Source organism: Canis lupus, chromosome 8 (assembly GCF_048164855.1).
Source record: "Canis lupus baileyi chromosome 8, mCanLup2.hap1, whole genome shotgun sequence".
Taxonomy (NCBI): domain Eukaryota; kingdom Metazoa; phylum Chordata; class Mammalia; order Carnivora; family Canidae; genus Canis; species Canis lupus.
Window position 1 is genome coordinate 2,164,279 of NC_132845.1, and position 21,142 is coordinate 2,185,420.

A 21,142-nucleotide genomic window follows, 5' to 3' on the forward strand; every position below is an offset into this window, starting at 1 on the left:
ACCGACACTGTACACTACTGGCTTGTTAGCCTACTTTGCTCCATATACCACATCCCTGCACATGGCACCACTGTTCTTCTGGGTCAAGCCTGAATGGGTCCCAGCACAGTAAGACCCTTACCCAGAAGACCAGCACAGGTCCCTGCCACACCAAGTCCCTAAAGTCTGAAGTTTTAAAAGTAAGCAGGCCTGGGGACATGTGGAGAGCTGATTTGGTTAGGCATCCTACTCGTGATTTCTGTTCAGGTCATGATTTCCAGGTCCTGAGATTGAGCCTTGCATCAGGTTCACACTCAACGAGAGTCTGCTTAAGATTCTCTGCCTCTCTCCCTCTGCCCCTCTCACTGCTAACAGGCACACAATCAATCAATCAATCAATCAATACCAATCTTAAAAGTAAGCAGGCTTGGCTACAATAGAGCCCAAAGTACATAGCACTGCTCCACGCAGGCAAGCAACCCAGAGACACACAGTATGAAAACAGGGATCTCAAAAACACCTAGGACACACAAGGGAAAATTATTCATTTTTCTGAGAGGGCTTCCCTGAGAGCAGCAGGCCTGGACTCCCATCTCCAGAGACAAAAAGAGTTGGCTAGAGCCATTTCACCTGCCCCTCAGCAGAAATCAATGTCAGTACTCTGCCCAGTGCCAACACTGGCTGCCTAACCTGCTTACACCAGATCCCACTCTGCCACCCTCTGCTGGTGTTGCTTTTCTCAGGCAAGTGTGCCTAATGACCAGCACAGAGGGCCCCTCCCCCAGAAGACCAGCACAAATCCCCACACACACCACTACTAACCACAGAGTTCTGCAAAGCTTCAACTCTAGTGGAAACAGCATCAGGTCTCATTTAGCAAGCAGACCAGAACACACCTACTTAAAACTCGCCACACTCCAGCCAAGGTCCTGACACCGTCCACCACAGGCAAGGAGAGCCTCTGCAGAGGACTGACCTGAGAGAAAGAACAGATAAAACACAGCAGCAGACTGCAGGCAGCACACACCAGAGGCACTTCCTGAAGCACCAGGCCTTGGACAATAGATGACCTCTTCTTCATAAAGCCATTACTAACAGGATCAGGAAACATAACAGAAATGACAGAATTAAAAAACAATCAAGCAGAAAAGAAAAATGCAGTATTTGAGATTTGAAAGCAACCAGATGTAATGATGAAAGAATGCAAGAAGCAGAAGAACAAATAAGTGAAATAGAAGACAGAATTATGGAAAATAATTAAGCTGAACAAAAAGAAAGAACAATGGATCACAAGAGAGTGGACTTAGGGAACTCAGTGACTCCATCAAACATGGTAGCATTTATATCATAAGAGTCTCAGAAGAAGAAGGGAGAGAAAAGGGGTCAAAAGTTTATTTGAGGAAATAACAGCTGGAAACTTCTCTAACCTGGGGGAATAAACAGATAACCAAATCCTGGAGGCACAGAGAACTCTCATCAAAATCAACAAAAGCAGGCCAACACCAAGACATTTTATAGTTAAGTTTGCAAAACATAGTGATGAAGGAAAACCGTAAAATTTTCAAGACAAAGGAAGTCCCTAACTTAGAAGGGAAGACCCTTAAGTTAGCAGCAGACCTCTCCACAGAAACTTGACAAGCCAGAAGAGAGTGGCAAGATCTATTCAAGGTGCTGAATAGGAAAAATCTGCAGTGAGAGTATTCTATCCAGGAAGGCAGTCATTCAGAATAGGAGAGATAAAGAATTCCCCAGATGAACAAAAGCTAAAGGTCTTTGTGAACACTACACCAGCCCTGCAAAAAAATTAAAGAGGGCTATTTGAGTAGGAAGGAAAGAGCAAAAGTGACAAAGACTAGAAAAGAACATAGAAAATCTCCAGAAACAATGACAAAAAAAGTAATAAAATGGCACCAGTATGTATCAATACTTATTCTGAATGTAAATAGACTAAATGCTCCAATCAAAAGACATAGGGTATCAGAATGGATAAAAAAACAAGATTCATCTATATGTGCCTACAAGAGACACATTTTGGACCACAGGCACCTGCAGATTACAAGTGAGAGAATAGAGAAATATTTATCATGCAAATGGACATCAAAAGAAAGCCACCTATATCATAATAAAGGGAAGTATCCAACAAGAAGATTTAATAACTGTAAAAATTTATGCCCCCAACTTAGGAGCACCCAAATATACAAAACAATTAATAAAAACATAAAAGAAATCACTGGGGATCCCTGGGTGGCTCAGCAGTTTGGTGCCTGCCTTTGGCCCAGGGCAGGATCCTGGAGTCCCGGGATCGAGTCCCACGTCAGGCTCCCTGTGTGGAGCCTGCTTCTCCCTCCTCCTGTGTCTCTGCCTCTCTCTCTCTCTCTCTCTCTCTCTCTATCATAAATAAATAAATAAATCTTTAAAGAAAAAAAAAGGAAATCACTGATGATAATATAACAATAGTAGAGGACTTTAATGCCCCACTTACATCAATGGACAGATAATCTAAGCAGAAAATAAACAAGGAAAAAATTGCTTTGAATGACACACTGGACCAGATACGCTTAACAGATATATTCAGAGAATATATGAATATATGAATGAATAATATTTCATTCTAAAGCAGCAGAATATATGTTCAAGTATATATGGACATTCTCAGAATAGATCACATATTAGGTCACAAACCAGGCCTCAATAAACAAGAAAAGACTGAGATCATACCATGCATCTTTTCGGACCACAATACTATAAAACTTAACGTCAACCACAAGGAAAAATTTGGAAAGACCACAAATACATGGAGGTTAAAAAAACGTGCTACTACAGAATGAAGGATCAAGTTGAAATTTAAAGAAAAAAATTTAAACAATACAAGGGAACAAATAAAAATGAAAATGCAATCGTCCAAAATCTTTGGGATACACACAGAGCAGAAATAAGGGGGAAGTATACAGCAACACAGGCCTACCTCAAGAGAAGAAGAGTTTATTCTCAAACTATTCAAAAAAATAGAAAGGAAAGGAAAACTGTCAAATTCATTCTATAAGGACAGCATTACCCCAATACCAAAACCAGATAAAGACTCCATTAAAAAAAAAGAGAACTAGAGAGAGAGAGAGAGAGAGAATGAGAACTATAGGCCAATAACCACAATGAACATGGAGGCAAAAATTCTAAACAAAATACTAAAATCAAATCCAACAGTACATTAAATCATTCACCATGATTAAATGGAATTTACTCCTGGGCTGCAAGAAGGATTCACTTTGCACAAATCAATCGATGTGATACAACACATTAGTAAAAAATAGGGTAAGAACCATATGACCCTCTCAGTAGTTGCAGAAAAAGACATTTGACAAAGTACAACACTCATTCAGGATAAATAAACCCTCAACAAAGTGGGTTTAGAGGAAACATACCTCCACATAATAAAGGCTATATATGAAAAAAACGTAGCTAGCATCATCTTCAATGGGGAAAAACTGAGAGCTTTCCCTCTACCATCAGGAACAAGACAGGGACGCCCATTCTCACCACTATAACATAGTATATATTGGAAGTCTTAGCCCCAGCAATAAGACAACAAAACGAAATAAAAAGTATCCAAAAGTGGCAAGGGAGAAGTCAAACCTTCACTGTTTGTCGATGACATGACACTCTACATAGAGAACCCAAAAGACTCCACCAAAAAACTGCTAGAACTGATGATACACAAATTCAGTAATGTCTCAGGATACAAATTCAGTCTATGGAAATCTGTTGCATTTCTATATACCAAGAATAATGAAGCACCAGAAAGAGAAATCAAGGAATCAATCCCATTTACAATTGCATCAAAAATCACAAGACACCTAGCAATAAACCTAACCAAAGAGGTGAAAGACCTCTACTCTGAGAACTATAAAACACTGATGAAATAAACTGAAGATGACACCAAGAAATGGAAAGACATTCCATGCTCATGGATGGGAAGAACAAATATTGTCAAAATGTCTATACCACCCAAATTAATCTATAGATTTATAAAATCCCTATCAAAATATATAGATTAATTAAATCCCTATCAAAATGCCACCCAAAGTAATCTATAGATTAATAAAATCCTTATTTTATTAATAAAATCTATAGATTAATAAAATCCCTATCAAAATACCAACAGCATTTTTCACAGAGCTAGAACAAACAATCCTAAAATCTGTATGGAACCACAGATGACCCCGAATCGCCAAAGCAACACTGAGAAGGAAAAGCAAAGTCGGAAACATCAAAGTTCCGGACCTCAAGTGACATTACAAAGCTGCAGCGATCAAAACAATATGGTCCTGGCACAGAAACAGACACACAGATCAATGGAACAGAAGAGAAAACCCAGAAATGGATCCACAAGTGTAGAGTCAACTCATCTTCAACAAAGCAGGAAAGAAGGTCCAGGGAGAAAAAGACAGTCTCTTCAACAACTGGTGTTGGGAAAACTGAACGGCAACATGCAGAAGAATGAAACTGGGCCACTTTCTTACACCAGACACAAAAATAAATTCAAAATGGATGAAAGACCTAAATGTGAGACCTGAAACCATCAAAATCCTAGAGGAGAACACGGGCAGCAATTGCTTTGACATTGGCTGCAGCAACTTCTTTCTAGGTATGTCTTCCTGAGGCAAGGGAAACAAAATAAAAATGAACTAACTGGGACTTCATCAAGATAAAAAGCTTCTACACGGCAAAGGAAACAATCAACAAAACTAAAAGGCAGCCTACAGAATGAGGGAAGATAACTGCAAATGGCATATCTGATAAAGGATTAGTATCCAAAATATATCATGTATAAAACTCAACACCCAAAAAACAAATAATCCAGTAAACAAATGGGCACAAGACATGAATAGACATTTTTCCAAAGAAGATATCCCGATGGCCAACAGACACATGAAAAGATGCTCAACATCACTCACCATCAGGGAAATACAAATCAAAAACTACGATGAGATATCTTCACACCTGTCAGAATGGCTAAAATTAACAGCACAGGAAGCAAGAGGTGTTAGTGAGGATATGGAGAAAGGGGAATCCTCTTATATTGTTGGTGAGAAAGCAAACTGGTGCAGTCACTCTGGAAAACAGTATAGACGTTCCTCAAAAAAGTTAAAAATGGACCTACCCTATGGTCCAGCAATTACACTACTAGGTATTTACCCAAAGTATACAAAAAATACTAATTAGAAAGGGTACATACACCCCAATATTTATAGCAGCATTACCAACAATAGCTAAAATATGTAAAGAGCCCAAATGCCCACTGACTGATGAATGGATAATAAAAAAGGTGATAAATATATACAATGGAATATTACTCAGCCATCAAAACGAATGGATCTTGCCATTTTGCTATGACATGGATGGATCGAGAGAGTATTATGCTCAGAGAAGTAAGTCAACCAGGGAAACACAAATACCATATGATTTCACTCATATGTGGAATTTAAGAAGAGATGAACATGGGTGGGAGGAGCAAACCGGAAAAGAGATTCTTAACTACCTAGAACAAATTGAGTGTAACTAGAAAGGAGGTGGGCAGTGGGATAGTTTAAATGGGTGATGGGTATTAAGGAAGGCACTTGTAGTGATGAGTACTCGGTGTTGTATATAAGTGATGAATCACTAAATCCTACACCTAAAACTAATATTACACTGTATGTTAACCAACTGGAATTTAAATAAAAACTTTAAAAAAGGGATGAGGGTTAATATAGAAAAAGGACAACAGCACAGCTAAAAAAGAATTTTTTAAAATAAATAAAATGGATTCTCCAAAAAAATCTACCATCATGGGGTTTTCTGAAAGTTAAGTGTGTATGTGTGGACATATAAAGAAGTTAGGGGAACAAAACTATGACTACAAATCTACAGACTTATATATAACAATTTCATGATAAACTTTCAAGTGAAAAGAAAAATTTAGCAAAGTACTGTGTATGGTGATTCAACTTTAGTAAAAACAAATTAAGCCCCTATGTTATATAAATAAGGAGAAAGGGGTGCAAGGATGCCCACTAGGCTATTAATGTTAATTCTATTAGGGGGAAAAGTAGAAGAGAGGATACTTTTATATGTCTTTGTATTGTATTATTTCAAGAAGTATTTATTGTTTCAAGAAGCATTTATTAATAGCCTTCAAAATAGGCTTTAAGAATCCTCAAAATTTTTAATTTAAAATTGTAAAATGCAAGATGGACAACAATCTAAAGCAATATCTTAGTTGTGTAAACTAAGGTATAAGATTGGTATGATCTATGTACATGCTAGACATGTCAACAGTATCTTCTGATATGCCATAAACCCTGCTAAATGTCTGTCCTTCACTCACCTGTCATAATTCAACTGACGTAGAAATGGGCGTCTAAAAAAAAGTCAGATAATCATAAATACACCAGTCACCTATGACATAATCTGATACATTAAAAAAAAAAAAAAAAAACAAGATCAATCAAATGCCTCTCCCAATAATTTTAACAAGTTAATAAAAAAAACAAGGTAGTTAACAACCAAGGCACTAAGGCTTAAAAAATGCATAAATGTGCCACAAAGAAATTAGGACTTAAGATGGATAAAATGAAATTATAAGGAACAGAAATCACATACAAATAAGCAAGAGCTATGAACATAATAAAATATAAAGAGAGAGAATAAGATAAATAGGACAGTGCAAAGAAAAAGGAACATCCAGAAATACTAACCCTGGAGTTATTTCAGGGAAAAAATTATACAAAAACTGCAGATCCAAAAGAATGAATTAAAAGTTGCAGCAACTGGCCTAATGAACCCTTCTCTGATGTCTAACCAAAAGGATAAGAAATAGTTTACTTTTCTATTTCATCTTCTAAGGATTTCTAAAATATTCTTTTAGTATAATGTTCTTTCCATTTCAATTCAAATCCATAATTCAACAACCTCCCAACCTAGAAGGCCAACATGGCCAACAGACCTAGAATTTCAGAAAAAAATCAGACTTTAATAATGAAAAAATAAGGTTAATAAGTTAAGATGAATGAGAAAAGTAAATAATAGTGTAAAAGTCCTAGGGTATCCCTCTTTAAATCAATGAATAAACATTATTTGAGGGTCCTGGGTATTTTTACCATGTTTACAAACAAGTATACAAATAGCAAGTTTTCCTTCAACAACAAAATCAGTAAAGGTATAGTTTATCTATAAAGAAGAAGATAAAAAGAGAATGTAGTGGCACAGATCGAAGAGTGGTACAATGAAAAATTAATTTACAGAACTAATAAGGTAGATGTGTTATCTTCCACTACACATTTAAATATTGCTCCTGTAACCAAATCTCAAAAATATATTAAAAGGCCATAAAACAAAAAAAAAAGAGTATGTAACTAAAAAAATATAAATGGTTCAGTATATTAACTGTTGTACCTACTCTACATGAAAAGGATTCAGAAAAAGCAAACACTGACATTATTTGTAGACCCTGAATCATCTAACCAAGTGCTTCCCAAAAATACATTCAACGGAACTCTAGTCTCTCAAGTTACATGTGGAAAAAAGCAAATCAAATAACTTTGGGGAACAATGACTGTATATCCAACACCTGCCCCAACTCAGAAGATCACAATGCATATTAGCACATTAAAGTTCTAGGAATGTCCAAAATAAAGGAAACTGCTTAATACTTATTAATCCACTATTTTTCAAATTGATTTGACCTGGAAATACTAGCTGCCTCTAAATACGTATCAGTGTGCTATAAAACTAATGTTCTGTGAAATATAATTTAGACAGACTAATATTAACCTATGATGAAGCATAACAATACCATTTGTTTTTCATTCAATACTTTCTTTTTTTAAGATTTTATTTATTTATTCATGAGAGACACAGAGAGAGAGGCAGAGACACAGGCAGAGGGAGAAGCAGGCTCCATTTAGGGAACCTGACGTGGGACTCAATCCCGGGTCTCCATGATCACTCCCTGGGCTGAAGGCAGCCCTAAACTGCTAAGCCACCGGGGCTGCCCTCATTCAATAATTTGTTATAAAAAATTTCAAATATACAGAAAAACAGAAAGATGATCACAATGATTGTTCAAATACTCTATACCTAGGTTCAATAGTTAACATTTTACACATTTGCTTTGTTTTCCTCCTAATGTTATATGTATTACAGATAAAATTTACAAATATATAAAAAAAACAGCAGACACACCATAAAAGATAAGACAGATGGCAGGTAAGCAGGTAGGTACAGAGAGAAGGGAAGGATGGCTGATTCCTCATACAGTCTTGGTTACTTCTCTTCCTGAATAGGAATAATAGGACAGCACAAAAAAACAGCCTTAAAAAGTAAATCTTTTAGGGATGTTGGGGTGGCTCAGTCAGGTAAGCATCTGCCTTCAGCCTGGGTCATGATCTCAGGGTCCCGGGAGAGGTCTGCTTCTCCCACTACCTCTGCCCTGCCCCTCCCTCTCTCTCTCTCAAATAAATAAAAATTTTTTTTAAAGTAAATCTTTTAAATCACCTGTCTACAAAGGTGTTTTTTAATTAAAGAATAAACAAGTTTTTACCATCATATAACATACAAAAGGTTAGAGTTCTGAGTCTAGAGATACAAAACAATCCCTATTAAAGAATCTTAAAAACTCTTTGAATATTAAAAGGATTATAATAATTAACAAATCTTAATATTTGGAAATTATAAATGTTTGCTTGATAAAACAAATAAAAAAATCATAGTTTCAAAAAGCATAAAATTAGTACAGGATTTTTACTAACTCTCGAGATGAACTATGGAAGTGAGAAAATATTGTCATTTTTAATATACTGAATCCTAACTCAATTAGTAAATTAAAAAATCAGGCAGATTTTTAAAAACTCAAAAAACAAAATCTATCTTAAAATTTTAACTAAATGTGAAAATACATGAATGAGGTTAAACATAAGAAAGGAAATATTTACTAACCTTTATTTCCTAACATCACAGCAAGATGTAAAGGAGTGTTTCCTAAAATTAAAAAAAAACAAATTAAATTAGTATAAAAACATAGGAAATCTTATTTAAAAGTGGTTTTGGTTCCTTCAGAAATTTCACTGGCAGATTTTAAGCAAAACTACGGTGACTACAAAATGTTCTTGCTTATGTGGCAAATTCAAAGTCAGTCAAACACCATGGTTTCTAAACACAATGTGTTCCACCTCCCCCTTCAACACCCACCAAAAAAAGGATGCCCAGTTTACTTTTGAGGTTTCTTCTCCCAATAGATTTCACAGATTCCTTTGCTACTAATTTCTCTATATATCATTCTTTGTTCATTCAGCAAAGAATTTAAATATCTACTATATATTCATCTTTGGAGACAGATATCAAAAAGACCCAATCCCAGCCCTCAAGTTGTTCAGAAGTCTTAAACTGATAGGAAAATAAATAATTGCTATTACTATTTATTAGAATAGAAGAGAGTATAGCATGATAGTGGGACATAAAACAGACCTCCTAATTTTGCCTGTGCAAATAAAATTAACTATTGGAGAGGGACCAGACTAAAATGAGTCTTGACGAATAGGTTAGAAATTTATAGGCAAACAAAGCAACACAGACTAGTATTCCATGTTAAAAACAATTCCCTCAAATTACATTCAAATGGAAGAACGGTTTATATTTAGGAAACAAACAAATATGACTAGTGGGGGTAAAAGAGAATAGTAAATAATGATATTGGCAAGATGAGCAAAAGAAAATTAATGTGAATTATAGGCTATGCTACGAGGTTTAAACTAGATCCTATTAGTTGATGTTATGCAATGATTAATTTAATTTCAAAATGATACCCTAAGCCACACTAGTAACCTAAAAACATTTTCATTATAAAAGAAAGCAAAACTACATAATATTTGAAAATAAACTTACTGAATTAATGTACACGGATTTTCAGATATGAGCATTTTTACAGAAGGCACTACATGAATAATTTTTACCAATAAAATCATGTACAGAATAAAACAAGATTTGACATTTTTTAAAAACCTTATATATGATCTACCTCATTCTCTTAGCTTGACAAAAACTGCCAAAATGGTTAACACACATACACACACACACAAAATCTTTTGCTCAATAAAAGCACAATGGAATATGAATTGTTGGCTGTAAATACGGCAAATAGTATGTTGTGCAAAATTTAGAAGTGTAATAAATTCATTAAACTTAAATTTTCTCTAATTTTACAAAACAAAAAATCTGGACTACAATAAATTTTTTGATCTTAACTATTGGGAACAACAACAACAAAAAAAAAAAACAGATTTGGGGAACATAATTCAGATTATGTTCTTCCAAAATCAAATTTCCCTTAGCAATGAGGTAAACTCCCCAGTTTTCACATCTCATAACTAATTCTAGTTGAGATATGCAAGCTTTACTAATAATCATACATTGAAGCATGTCCCCCCAAAAAAGGTTTTGCTTATAATACTAAGTGAACTTCACTAGTTGGCAAGTTACTGGTATAAGCTATTTTCCAAAAGACAAACTTCAGTCCTCCAAATATTTCATACCCTTTAGGGAGCTAGGTATCTTCTTTTATGCTAGTTATAAAAGTTTATCTAGTCCTACAAGTTTGTATTTTTATTCTATAGAATCAATATTTACCATTTTTGGTGCTCTTCATTCCTTTCTTCATCTCTAACCTTCCATCAGACTCATTTTTCTTCTACCCAAAACATATCCTTCAAGATTAGCTTTTGTGGAGGTTTGAGATAAGTGAAATTTTTGTTTGTAAACACATATTCAACTTCAATCTTGAAGAATATTTTGCTGAGCACATAATCATTGACTAGCTGTTATCCCTTCCTCCCCGCCACACCCAGCACTCTATGTGGTCCTAGGGTTCCTTTTTTGCTGACAGGCCAGCTATAGGACTTTCTACCCCTCCTCTGAAAGTAATGTGACATTTTGGGCTACATTTGTGGGTTGCTTTTAGTTGTTGTTGTTTTGTTTTTAATTATCAGCCATTTCACTCCGATGTGAATTCCTTTTTTTATTCTGCTTGTCTTGGACTTCTTGAGTCTTTGAATCAGTGTCTTTCAACAATTTTGTAAAACTCTCAGCAAGTATCTCTCCAAATGTTGCTTTAGCTCCATTTCCTTCCTCTCTTCTCTCCTGGGGTTCAATTAATGTAGAATTTCTCACCCTTTCTATTTTTTTTTAACTTTCTTTCTTTCGCTTCCCATTTTCATTATAGGTATAATATAAAGGTTCTTCTAACCTTTTTCCAAGATTATGAATTCTGTCTTCTTCAGGGTCTAAACCTCTTGGTAAGCCTATTTATTCTATTTGAATTTCAGCTTTTATATTTTTTCATTTGAGAATTTCTTTGTTCACTTTCCAATACATGATTTCAATTTTTAAATTTCAGTTCTCCGCTTAAATATTCAAACTTGTCTCTTACCCCCCAAGAACATAATAAGCATTGTTATTTATAGCCTCTAATAAGAATTACAATAAACAAAGCTCTCATGGGTTTCTTTTCCCCTGGTTCTCACTCATGCTGTTCAGTCTCCAGAGAGACTGAACAGCATAAGTGGTCATCTTTAATTATATACTGGATATAGTATTTCATGCGCTCTCTATATAAAAATTTTGAAGCCTAAGAAACAAATCCTCCAGATACTTTCATTTGCTTTTGACATGTGGCAGGGGGTATGAGACTTCATTAATCCAGGGACTGACATTTTTTTCTAGCCTTCACAAATGACTCAAAGCTGTGCTCCAGCCTCCATCAGAGCTGATTCAGTTTTTGTTCACTATTATTCCTAAGGTATAAGCTCTTCAAGTTACAGCCCAAACAGTAGAGTGTTTAAGAGATATCCCACCCTCGGTAGGCCCTGACCTCTATCTTTTGTCCTCTTAGCACAGTGAGGCTGTTAAAAGTGCAGCTCAGCCTCTAACTACTTCTTTTGGCTTTGCAAAAGCTACTGGAGCAAAATAACCTAAAATGCAAAGCTCAGATCTTTGGATTTCCATCTTTTGCCAGATCCTGGCCCAGTAACTCCTTCCTACGTCATTAGATCTCTAGTACCCTTAAGTTGAATATTTTATTCTTATTTGCTTCTAAGGAAGACTAGTCCTAATAATCTAGTCTATCATTACTACAAGCAGAAATTCTACTTTGATTTTATTTGCTAACTTTTCTCCCTATACTTTGCCTTCTATTCTTTGATACTCTTAATGCATAAAGATGAGATAATTTTATGAGGACTAATGATCATAACTTCTATCAAAATATAATTACTCTCTAGTGCTTTTAAACCATTCTTATCAGTTCAATTTTATCAGTAATTAATCTTGCCATTCATATTTTTTTACCGCTAACAACAAATTTTCCATTTTTTCCAACCTCCATTAGATGTGTCCTTTTCTTCTCATTTACCAGATGTCACAGTTATTATTTTTGGAACTTTTTCCCCTACTTCTTTCAGTAACAAATCTCATGCCTTAAATACATGAGCCAGGGAGAGGACATGACTTAAACCTAACCAGTCTGATATCCAATAGAAAACTGTTTCAGGGAAGGACACAATTCCCACCAAAGTCAAGGTTCTTTTCTGCAATCAAACTACCTACCTAACCTTTCCTTCCTTCTCTCCTTCCTTCCTCCCTCCTTCCCTCCCGTTCTTCCTTCCTTTCTTCCTTTCTTTTAAAGAACTGGTAGGGAAGACTGTCTTTTGCTGCTGGAACCACAGTGCTTGAAGATGAGTATGGGACCAACTATTTTCTACAAATAAGTTAGTGTCCTCAATCAAGGACAATTTTTCCACCAAGGGAACAGCTGGTGGTGTCCAGTCCATTTCTGGTTATCAGAACTGAGGAGTGGGGGTGCTGATGGCATCTAGAGGGTAGAGGCCATGGATACTGCTAAATACCTTACAACGCACAGGACAGCTTATTCCCACAAAGAATTCTCCAGCACAAAATGTCAAGTGCAGAGGTTGAAAACTGAAATAGATAAAGCCCAACTGCAACAGGAAAGAAGGAAGTTCTACATAATAGCAGACTAAGAGATTATTTAAAGAAAAAAAAATTTTTTCTAAAGTCCTAAAAACACTGTAGGAGGTCTAGATACATGCATGTCCAATATTTGCTCCTACCCTATCATTTTCAGTTATATGAACCAATAAATGCCTTTGGGCTTAAGCTAGTTTGCAGTTGAAGCTTAAGCTTTGGGCTTAAGCTAGTATGAGTTCCACTTATAATGGCAAGAATCATTACTAATACAATATAGGAATAGAAAACCTTATTTGCCATAACCATACTTTGGGAGACTGCTATTTTTTAAGCACTTTTGCTTTGCTTCTCTATTCCTTTTTTTTTTTTTTTGGACTATGTAAATGTAATTTGTAATTTATCTTCTGCAATAACACAATATAGGCAGATATATTTTAAATTCTATTTGTTGCAAAATTAATGCCTTTTTAGAAAATATTTTTAAACTCACATTTATCTAACAAAGTAAAAAAACCCACACATTTTTTTTTTCTTTAAGATTTTATTTATTTGAGAGACAGAGTACAAGCAAGGGGGAGAGAGAGAGAATCTCCAGTAGACTTCTCTGAGCACAGAGCCCTGACATGGGGCTCAATCTCATGACCCTGAGATCATTACCTGAGCCAAAATCAATGTTGGATGCTTAATCAACTAAGCCAGCCACACATCACTGATTCTCTTTAACAAAAAAAATAAGTCAATACTTTTTTTTCTCATCTCCATTTTTGTTTCACTAATTCAATCAGGAGTTATAAACCTTTTTCTTATCCTTCATAGAATACATGTCTTTTAAATTTTGAAGTAAAAGATTTTTTTGGAACTTTGTTCTCAAGACTCTAATCATATTTGCTATGATTATTAGGCTTCATCTATGGTATATTTAACTGTTTTCAATGTTCATTCTCAAACTTTTTCTGATACAACTTCTCCTTTCTTGGGTTAATCATGTAAATTCATCTCTTATGATCTGGGATACTTCTTTAAATAATACTTTTCAGGAATGCTAGCATGGGGTTACTCTATTTTCTAGAATGTTACTGTATTTTTCACAAAGGAATACTTACCTAGAAAGAATTCTACAGAAGATCTAATATTGGAGAGATCTGAAGCCAATTTGATATTCATTTGTTAAATAATAATCTGTGTTCTTTACTTGTATATATATAGAATTCTTCATTAAATTTCAAAATATCACTAAGATACACATATTCTCTTTTCATTAATTTTCCCTGGAACACATTATGAGCTCTGACTTTGGAGTCTAAACTAAGTTTAGATCAAAAATGTCTTCTTCTTTACTTATAGCTTTGAGTATTGCCTCTGATCCACTTATTCTGTTTTATTCTCTGGAAATATATACTACTCATAAGATGAAATCTTTTTTTTTTTTCATAAGATGAAATCTATACAAGTGTAGCTTCACTATTTATAGCTTATCTCTCATTCTTTTAATTTTTCTTCTTTCCACTACAGTCTGTTTTCAAACGAATTTTTTATTTCATTCAATTTCCTATACCATTAGGACTTTATTTAACAGTATCTTCAGGATACTTATAATGACACTTCTTGTATAATGAGTATTTTTCGAAGACAACCAATTGATTTTTTTTTTTCTGTTCATCCATCCTGAAATGAAAATGTATTCAAATCTATTCTGGGAAAGGACAATCAGACTGCTCCCACTTTCCTCTCAATTCATTCAAAAAATGAACAGCAGAAACCTTTTCTAAACTCTGAAGCAAAAAGAACAAGCTGATATTTAAGTATTTCCCTGTAAGACTCTATTCTAATACTACAGATAAAACAAAGAAAATCAAACATTTGAGAGAGAGTTGCTGCATGGAAATCAAAGAAGAATGGTGCAAGACATATTCTTAAAAGTACAAAACATCATTGAAAGAAATACCTGAATAAGTGGAAAGACAATCCTGAGTTTGTGGATTAAATACTGGTAAAATGACAGTACTTCTAAAAATAGTCTTTTATTTATTTATTTACTTATTTATTTATTTATTTATTTATTTATGATAGTCACACAGAGAGAGAGAGAGGCAGAGACACAGGCAGAGGGAGAAGCAGGCTCCATGCACCGGGAGCCCGACGTGGGATTCGAACCGGGGTCTCCAGGATCGCGCCCTGGGCCAAAGGCAGGCGCTAAACCGCTGCGCCACCGAGGGTTCCCTAGTCTATAATTTCAAAACTCTCTCCATCAAAATTCCCAACTGGCTTTTTTGAAGAAACTGACAAGATGATCCTAAATTTCATATAAAAATTCAGGGATCCCTGGGTGGCGCAGCGGTTTAGCGCCTGCCTTTGGCCCAGGGCGCGATCCTGGAGACCCGGGATCGAATCCCACATCGGGCTCCCGGTGCATGGAGCCTGCTTCTCCCTCTGCCTGTGTCTCTGCCTCTCTCTCTCTGTGTGTGACTATCATAAATAAAATAAATAAAAAAAAAATTAAAAAAAAAAATTCAAAGTACCCAAACTATCCAAAACACTCTTGAAATAGAACAAAGTTGGAAGACTTACACATCCCAAATTCAAAACTTACTACAAAACCACAGTAATCAACACAGCATGTACTCATGAAAAGACAGACCTATATATCAATGGATCAATCATACTATGCACAAAAATTAATTCAAAATAAATCATGAACTTAAATGTATGAGCTAAAACTATAAAACTCTTAGGAAAAACAAAACAAAGGAGTAAGCCTTTGTGACTTGGATTAGGTAACAATTTTTCAATATTTTTATTTATTTTTATTTATTTATGATAGTCACAGAGAGAGAGAGAGAGAAAGAGGCAGAGACACAGGCAGAGGGAGAAGCAGGCTCCATGCACCGGGAGCTCAACGTGGGATTCGATTCTGGGTCTCCAGGATCGCGCCCTGGGCCAAAGGCAGGCGCCAAACCGCTGAGCCACCCAGGGATCCCGGTAACGATTTTTCAGATACACCAAAAGCACAAAAGCAATAATAAACTGGCCTTCATCAAAATTAAAATATGCTGCAAAGAATGGCATCAGAAAAGTGAAAAGAGAACCCAGAGGGGAAAATATTTCGCAAATTATATGTTTGATAATATCCAGAATATATAAAGAACTTGATGTAATGAGGACTGGGTGTTATATGCAACAGATGAATAACTGAACTCTACATCTGACACTAATATATACTATATGTTAACTAATTGAATTTAAATAAGTTTAAAAAAAAAGAACTCTTAAAACTAAATAATAATCTGAAAAATCCCAATTTAAAAATAGGAAATGATCTGAATAGCTTTTTCTCTAAAGAAGATATACAAATGGCCAATAAGTCCACAAAAAGATGCTTAAAATCATATAGCCATTAAGGAAATACAAGTCAAAACTACAATGAGATACCACTCCATACTCATTAGGATGGCTATAACAAAAAAGACTTAACACAAGTGTTGGCAAGGATGGGAAACCAAAATAAAACCTCATACAAAGTAAAATACTGTAGCTACTTTGGAAAACAGTTTGGCAGTTCTTCAAAATGGTAAACACAGTTACTACATGACCTAGCCAAGCTATATACCCAAGAAAATGAAAACATGTCCACACAAAAACTTACAAATGTTCATATGAGCATTATTCATAATAGTCAAAAAGTAGAAAAACCTCTAATGTCTATTAATTGATGAATATATAAGTAAAATGAGGTACATCCATGCAATGGAACATTATTTGGCAATAGAAAGGAACAAAATTCTGATATATGCTACAACGTGGCTGAACCTTGAAGACAATGTGCTAAGTGGAAGAACCCAGTCATAAAGACCACATACTGTGTGATTCCACGTATAGGATATTAGTGGCTGTCTATGGCTGAATGAAATGGGGGGAAGGGTCAGAAGTGAAAGGTAAAGGGTACAGGATGTCTTTTTAGGGTAATGAAAATGTTCTCAAATTGTGGTAATGGCTACACAACTCTGAATACAACTTTGAATACTTTTTTTAACTGTACAGCTTAAATGGTTCAAATGTATGGTATGTGAATTATATCACAATAAAGCTGTTTAAGATAAACAGAAGATAAGTAGGGGATAAAGTTGCTAGAATTGCAGCAAGTATTCATGCTCCTAATAATTTTAAAAGCAAAAGTCTTCCTTACAAAAGCCTTTGTACTGGCTACACAACTTATTTATTAGGCGGGGCACCTGGCTGGCTCAGTCTGAAGAGCATGCAATTCTTGATCTCGGGGTTGTGAGTTCAAGCCCCACCTTGGGGATGGAGATTACAAAAAAATAAACTAAAATAAATATAATAACTCAGGTTAATCCAGCCGTGGACTAAAAAATAAACTTTCTTGCCCACTTGCTTCTTTGGTATGAATTTTTCTACTCAATAAGGTACTAGGAATAGTTTTTGGGTTTTTTTTTCTTTTTTTTTTGATACAGCTATGTTCTTAAGAAGAGCAATAAATGAAGGCAAAAGGAAAGGTGGGCTTGCTGTAGGGCACAAACTTCCCCCTGCCATCTATTTCCTATATGTATAAAGGGAGGGAGAGAGAGAATCCCAATCCTAAGCAAGATCTATGCCTAGACTCCAGGCTCGATCCCACCACCCTGAGATCACGACCCAAGAGTCCAGACACCCAACCGACTGGGCCACTCAACCACCCATCTGTTTCCCATATTAGACACATTCTCATCCTCTAATTCAGAGACATGACATAAATAAAGTTTTAATAGTACATAACGAGGTGCTGTTTATCAATTGTTAATGGCTACTTTCATGCAACAGATGATACAACCTGTAAGCTTGTATTTACTAAATCCTAGCTTTAAAAAAAATTTTAATTGAAGTATAGTTGACATACAATGTTACATTAGTTTCAAGTGTGTAACAGTGATTCAACAACTCTATAACTATCCTGCCCTTTAATTATGTTGCAGACCCCTGCTGTAATCAGTAAGGATTGCATGTCATATTGCATTGCTTCTAGGATAGAACGCCTGTCAGTCAATATAACTTCTATATATAATCACATATTAACTGTTATTAAAACTTCTCTCATAATCTAGTTTACTTGATTCTAGAGTCATTATTGTACCTTACTGTCAAGTTAGGAGAGAAGTTCGAATGTTCTGCTCTTTCAACATTTTACCCAGAGGTAAAAATCCATTCATTTTCACTTAATACTTAACTCAGTATTACCAAGTTCTAGGCATAGTGCTAGATATGAAAGATTCAACTATTTTTTTAAAGATCTTATTTATTTATTCATGAGAGAGAGAGAGAGGCAGAGACACAGGCAGAGGGAGAAGCAGGCTCCATACAGGGAGCCCAACACGGGACTCAATCCCGGGTCTCCAGGATCACGCCCTGGGCAGAAGAAGGTGGCGCTAAACCGCTCAGCCACCCGGGCTGCCCAAAAGATTCAACTCTAAACAAGCTAGAAATAACTTTTGTCCTCATGGAACTAATAGTCACAAAACAGAAAAATAAGACAAAATAGATTGTGATAGGTGTTCGGAAAAATGACCTTAAGCTAAGACCAAAAATAATAAAAGACATTACTTTCTGATTCTCCAGGCAGTCTTCTAATTCTTCTCATTATCTTTCTAATGAGATAATGTTTAAAATGAGATCTTAAAAAGGAGCAGGAACTAAGAAATCAAAGGATGAGAAGAAAAGCATTACAGTCAAGAGACCAGAAATAACCTGTCAGATTCCAGGAACTGAAAGAAAACAACTATGGCCAGAACAAAGAAAAAAAGAGAGATTTGTACAACATTGTATCAGAGAAGCAGGCAAGGGCCGAATCATGTGGGGCTCTATAGATCATGTGGGGCTCTTTAACACGGTAAGAAATATGAACTTACTTTTAAGTAGAGAAGACATTAAAGAATTTTGAACAAGGAAATGACATGATACGAGTTACATTTCAAGATCACTCTCACTACATTTAGAGAATGGAATGGAAGGGGACATAGACTAGTTAAGAGTCTGGTGTAATATTCCAGGGAAAAGATAATAAAAATTGGTCTCAAAGTGGTGGTAGAGCCCAATCAGTGGAGACAGAAAGTAGAATGATTCAAAATAACCTGTGAGTTCGATATGTATAGGTAGGAGGAGGAGGTGAGACAAATGACCCCAATGACTGAGGCTTGAGCAGCCAGGTGAATAATGATGTGATTTAATAAATGGCTGGGTGGCCGGATGGGAGGGTATAAGGTAGAAAATAATAACATTTGAGCAAAAAATTTTGAAATATCTGAGATTCCCAAGTGGAGATGATTATAAAGTCTGGGAACTCCAAGAAGTCTGGATTAGAGATAAAAATTTGACAGCAAAAAAAAAAAAAAGAGAGAGAGAGAGAGAGACATTTAAAATCAAATCTCTAAATTTGCAAATACTCATTTTTTTCCCCTAACATTGTAAAAGGTAATAATAGTGGTCTGTCTTCACTTCTCTATCTTCCAGGAGAAAATTTAAAAGGACCATGTTCTAAATGGTGACAATGGTAACAAGAAAACAAGGAATTGGTAACACCAGTTGATGTCAAGAAGGATAACTAAGTGGGTGAAGATGAGTGGGAGGAAAGCTTTTTTTTTAAATAGGCCTCATGCTAGTGTGGCGTTCTGGGGGGCCAAAACTTAGGACTCTAAAATCAAGACCTGAGCTGAGATTACAGTCAGAAGCTTAACCCATGAGCCACTCAGGTACCCTGGGAAAGAAACTATTTTTATAATGTATCTTTTACATCTTTTTATAATTTTGTCATATGTGAATGTAATAACTTCTCAAAAACTTAAATTAAGAATCCACCAAAGTCTAGACAGAGCCACTAGGTAAAGAAAGCAGGCCTTTATATACCTAGATTATTACTGTTTTCTTAAACCCTCAAGGAATATATAGATGAAAGGGTGGGGCGTTTGGGTGGCTCAGTCCGTTAAGTTTCCAAAATTTTTTTTAAGATTTTATTTATTTATTCATGAAAGACACACACACATGGACAGAGGCAGAGACACAGGCAGAGGGAGAAGCAGGCTCCATGCAGGGAGCCCAACACAGGACTTGATCCTGGGTCTCCAGGATCACACCCTGGGCCAAAGGCGGTGCTAAACCACTGAGCCACTGGGGCTGCCCAATTCCCAACTCTTGATTTCAGCTCAGGTCATGATCTCAGGGTTGTGAAATTAAGCCCCAAGTCAGGCTCTGCACTGGTGTGGAGTCTGCTTGAGATTCTCTCTCCCTCTTCTTCTGCCCTCTCACCAAAAAATAAAACAAATAAAATATAATTTGGAAAAAAAGAAAGGGCAAAATCACTGGTATCTACTGAAGCAAATTAAAATTACTGTAATTTTACAAAGTCAAATTAATCACATTTTCAAAAGATTTATGAACTAGAAATGACTTTGTGTTCAACTACTCAATCCTCATTTTACAGGTAAGTACATAATCAGAAATACACATAATTAATGATACTGAATATTACGCTTTGATTTCAATATTTTAAATATAAATCAGCATGATTTTCTTCATCATTCTTCTCCTACTCCTCTAGCCAACACTGGATTTACTATACTGGCCAAGTATACCATGAAACTAAGTGCTCAGATGTCCCAGTTATACATCTACTATTCCCTCATTTTTCTTTTTCTTTTTTTTTAAAGATCTTATTTATTTGACACAGAGAGAGAGAAGGAGTGTGCGTGCAAGCAGGGAGAGGGGCGAGGGAGAGAGAGAGCAGGCTCCCCACTGAGCAGAGAGCCTGACCAGCATGGGCTCAGTCCCAGGACCATGGGGCTCAATTGCAGGACATGGGGCTCGATCGCAGGACCATGGGGCTCGATCCCAGGACTGTAGGATCAGGACCCAAGCAGAAAGCAGATGCTTAACCAACTGAGCCACCCAGTCACGACATTCCCTCAGTTTTCTAAGATCTCAATCTGCTGCTTAAGCTAATTTGTTACATAAAAGATACTAAAAACTTAAAATAACCTGCCAACTTTCCACAATGTAGTTTTTAAATCTGAAATCACATGCCTCGGTTCTAATTTGGTAAATAAAATGAATTCTGTTCTGTCAAATGAACAAAAAATATTCCAGTAACATTGAGACCACTGCATTG

The 21,142-nt window shown here is 35.8% G+C and overlaps 1 protein-coding gene across 2 annotated transcripts in view; it reads right to left on the reverse strand.

Moving 5' to 3' along the window:
- ANKRD13C (ankyrin repeat domain 13C) overlaps nt 1-21,142 on the reverse strand; it is an 85,661-nt gene that overhangs the window by 53,759 nt on the left and 10,760 nt on the right. For both annotated transcript variants that reach the window (XM_072834046.1, XM_072834045.1), the window contains exon 2: nt 8,953-8,994. In XM_072834046.1, coding sequence (XP_072690147.1) covers nt 8,953-8,994 — 42 coding nt within the window. The remainder of the gene's footprint in view (nt 1-8,952; nt 8,995-21,142) is intronic.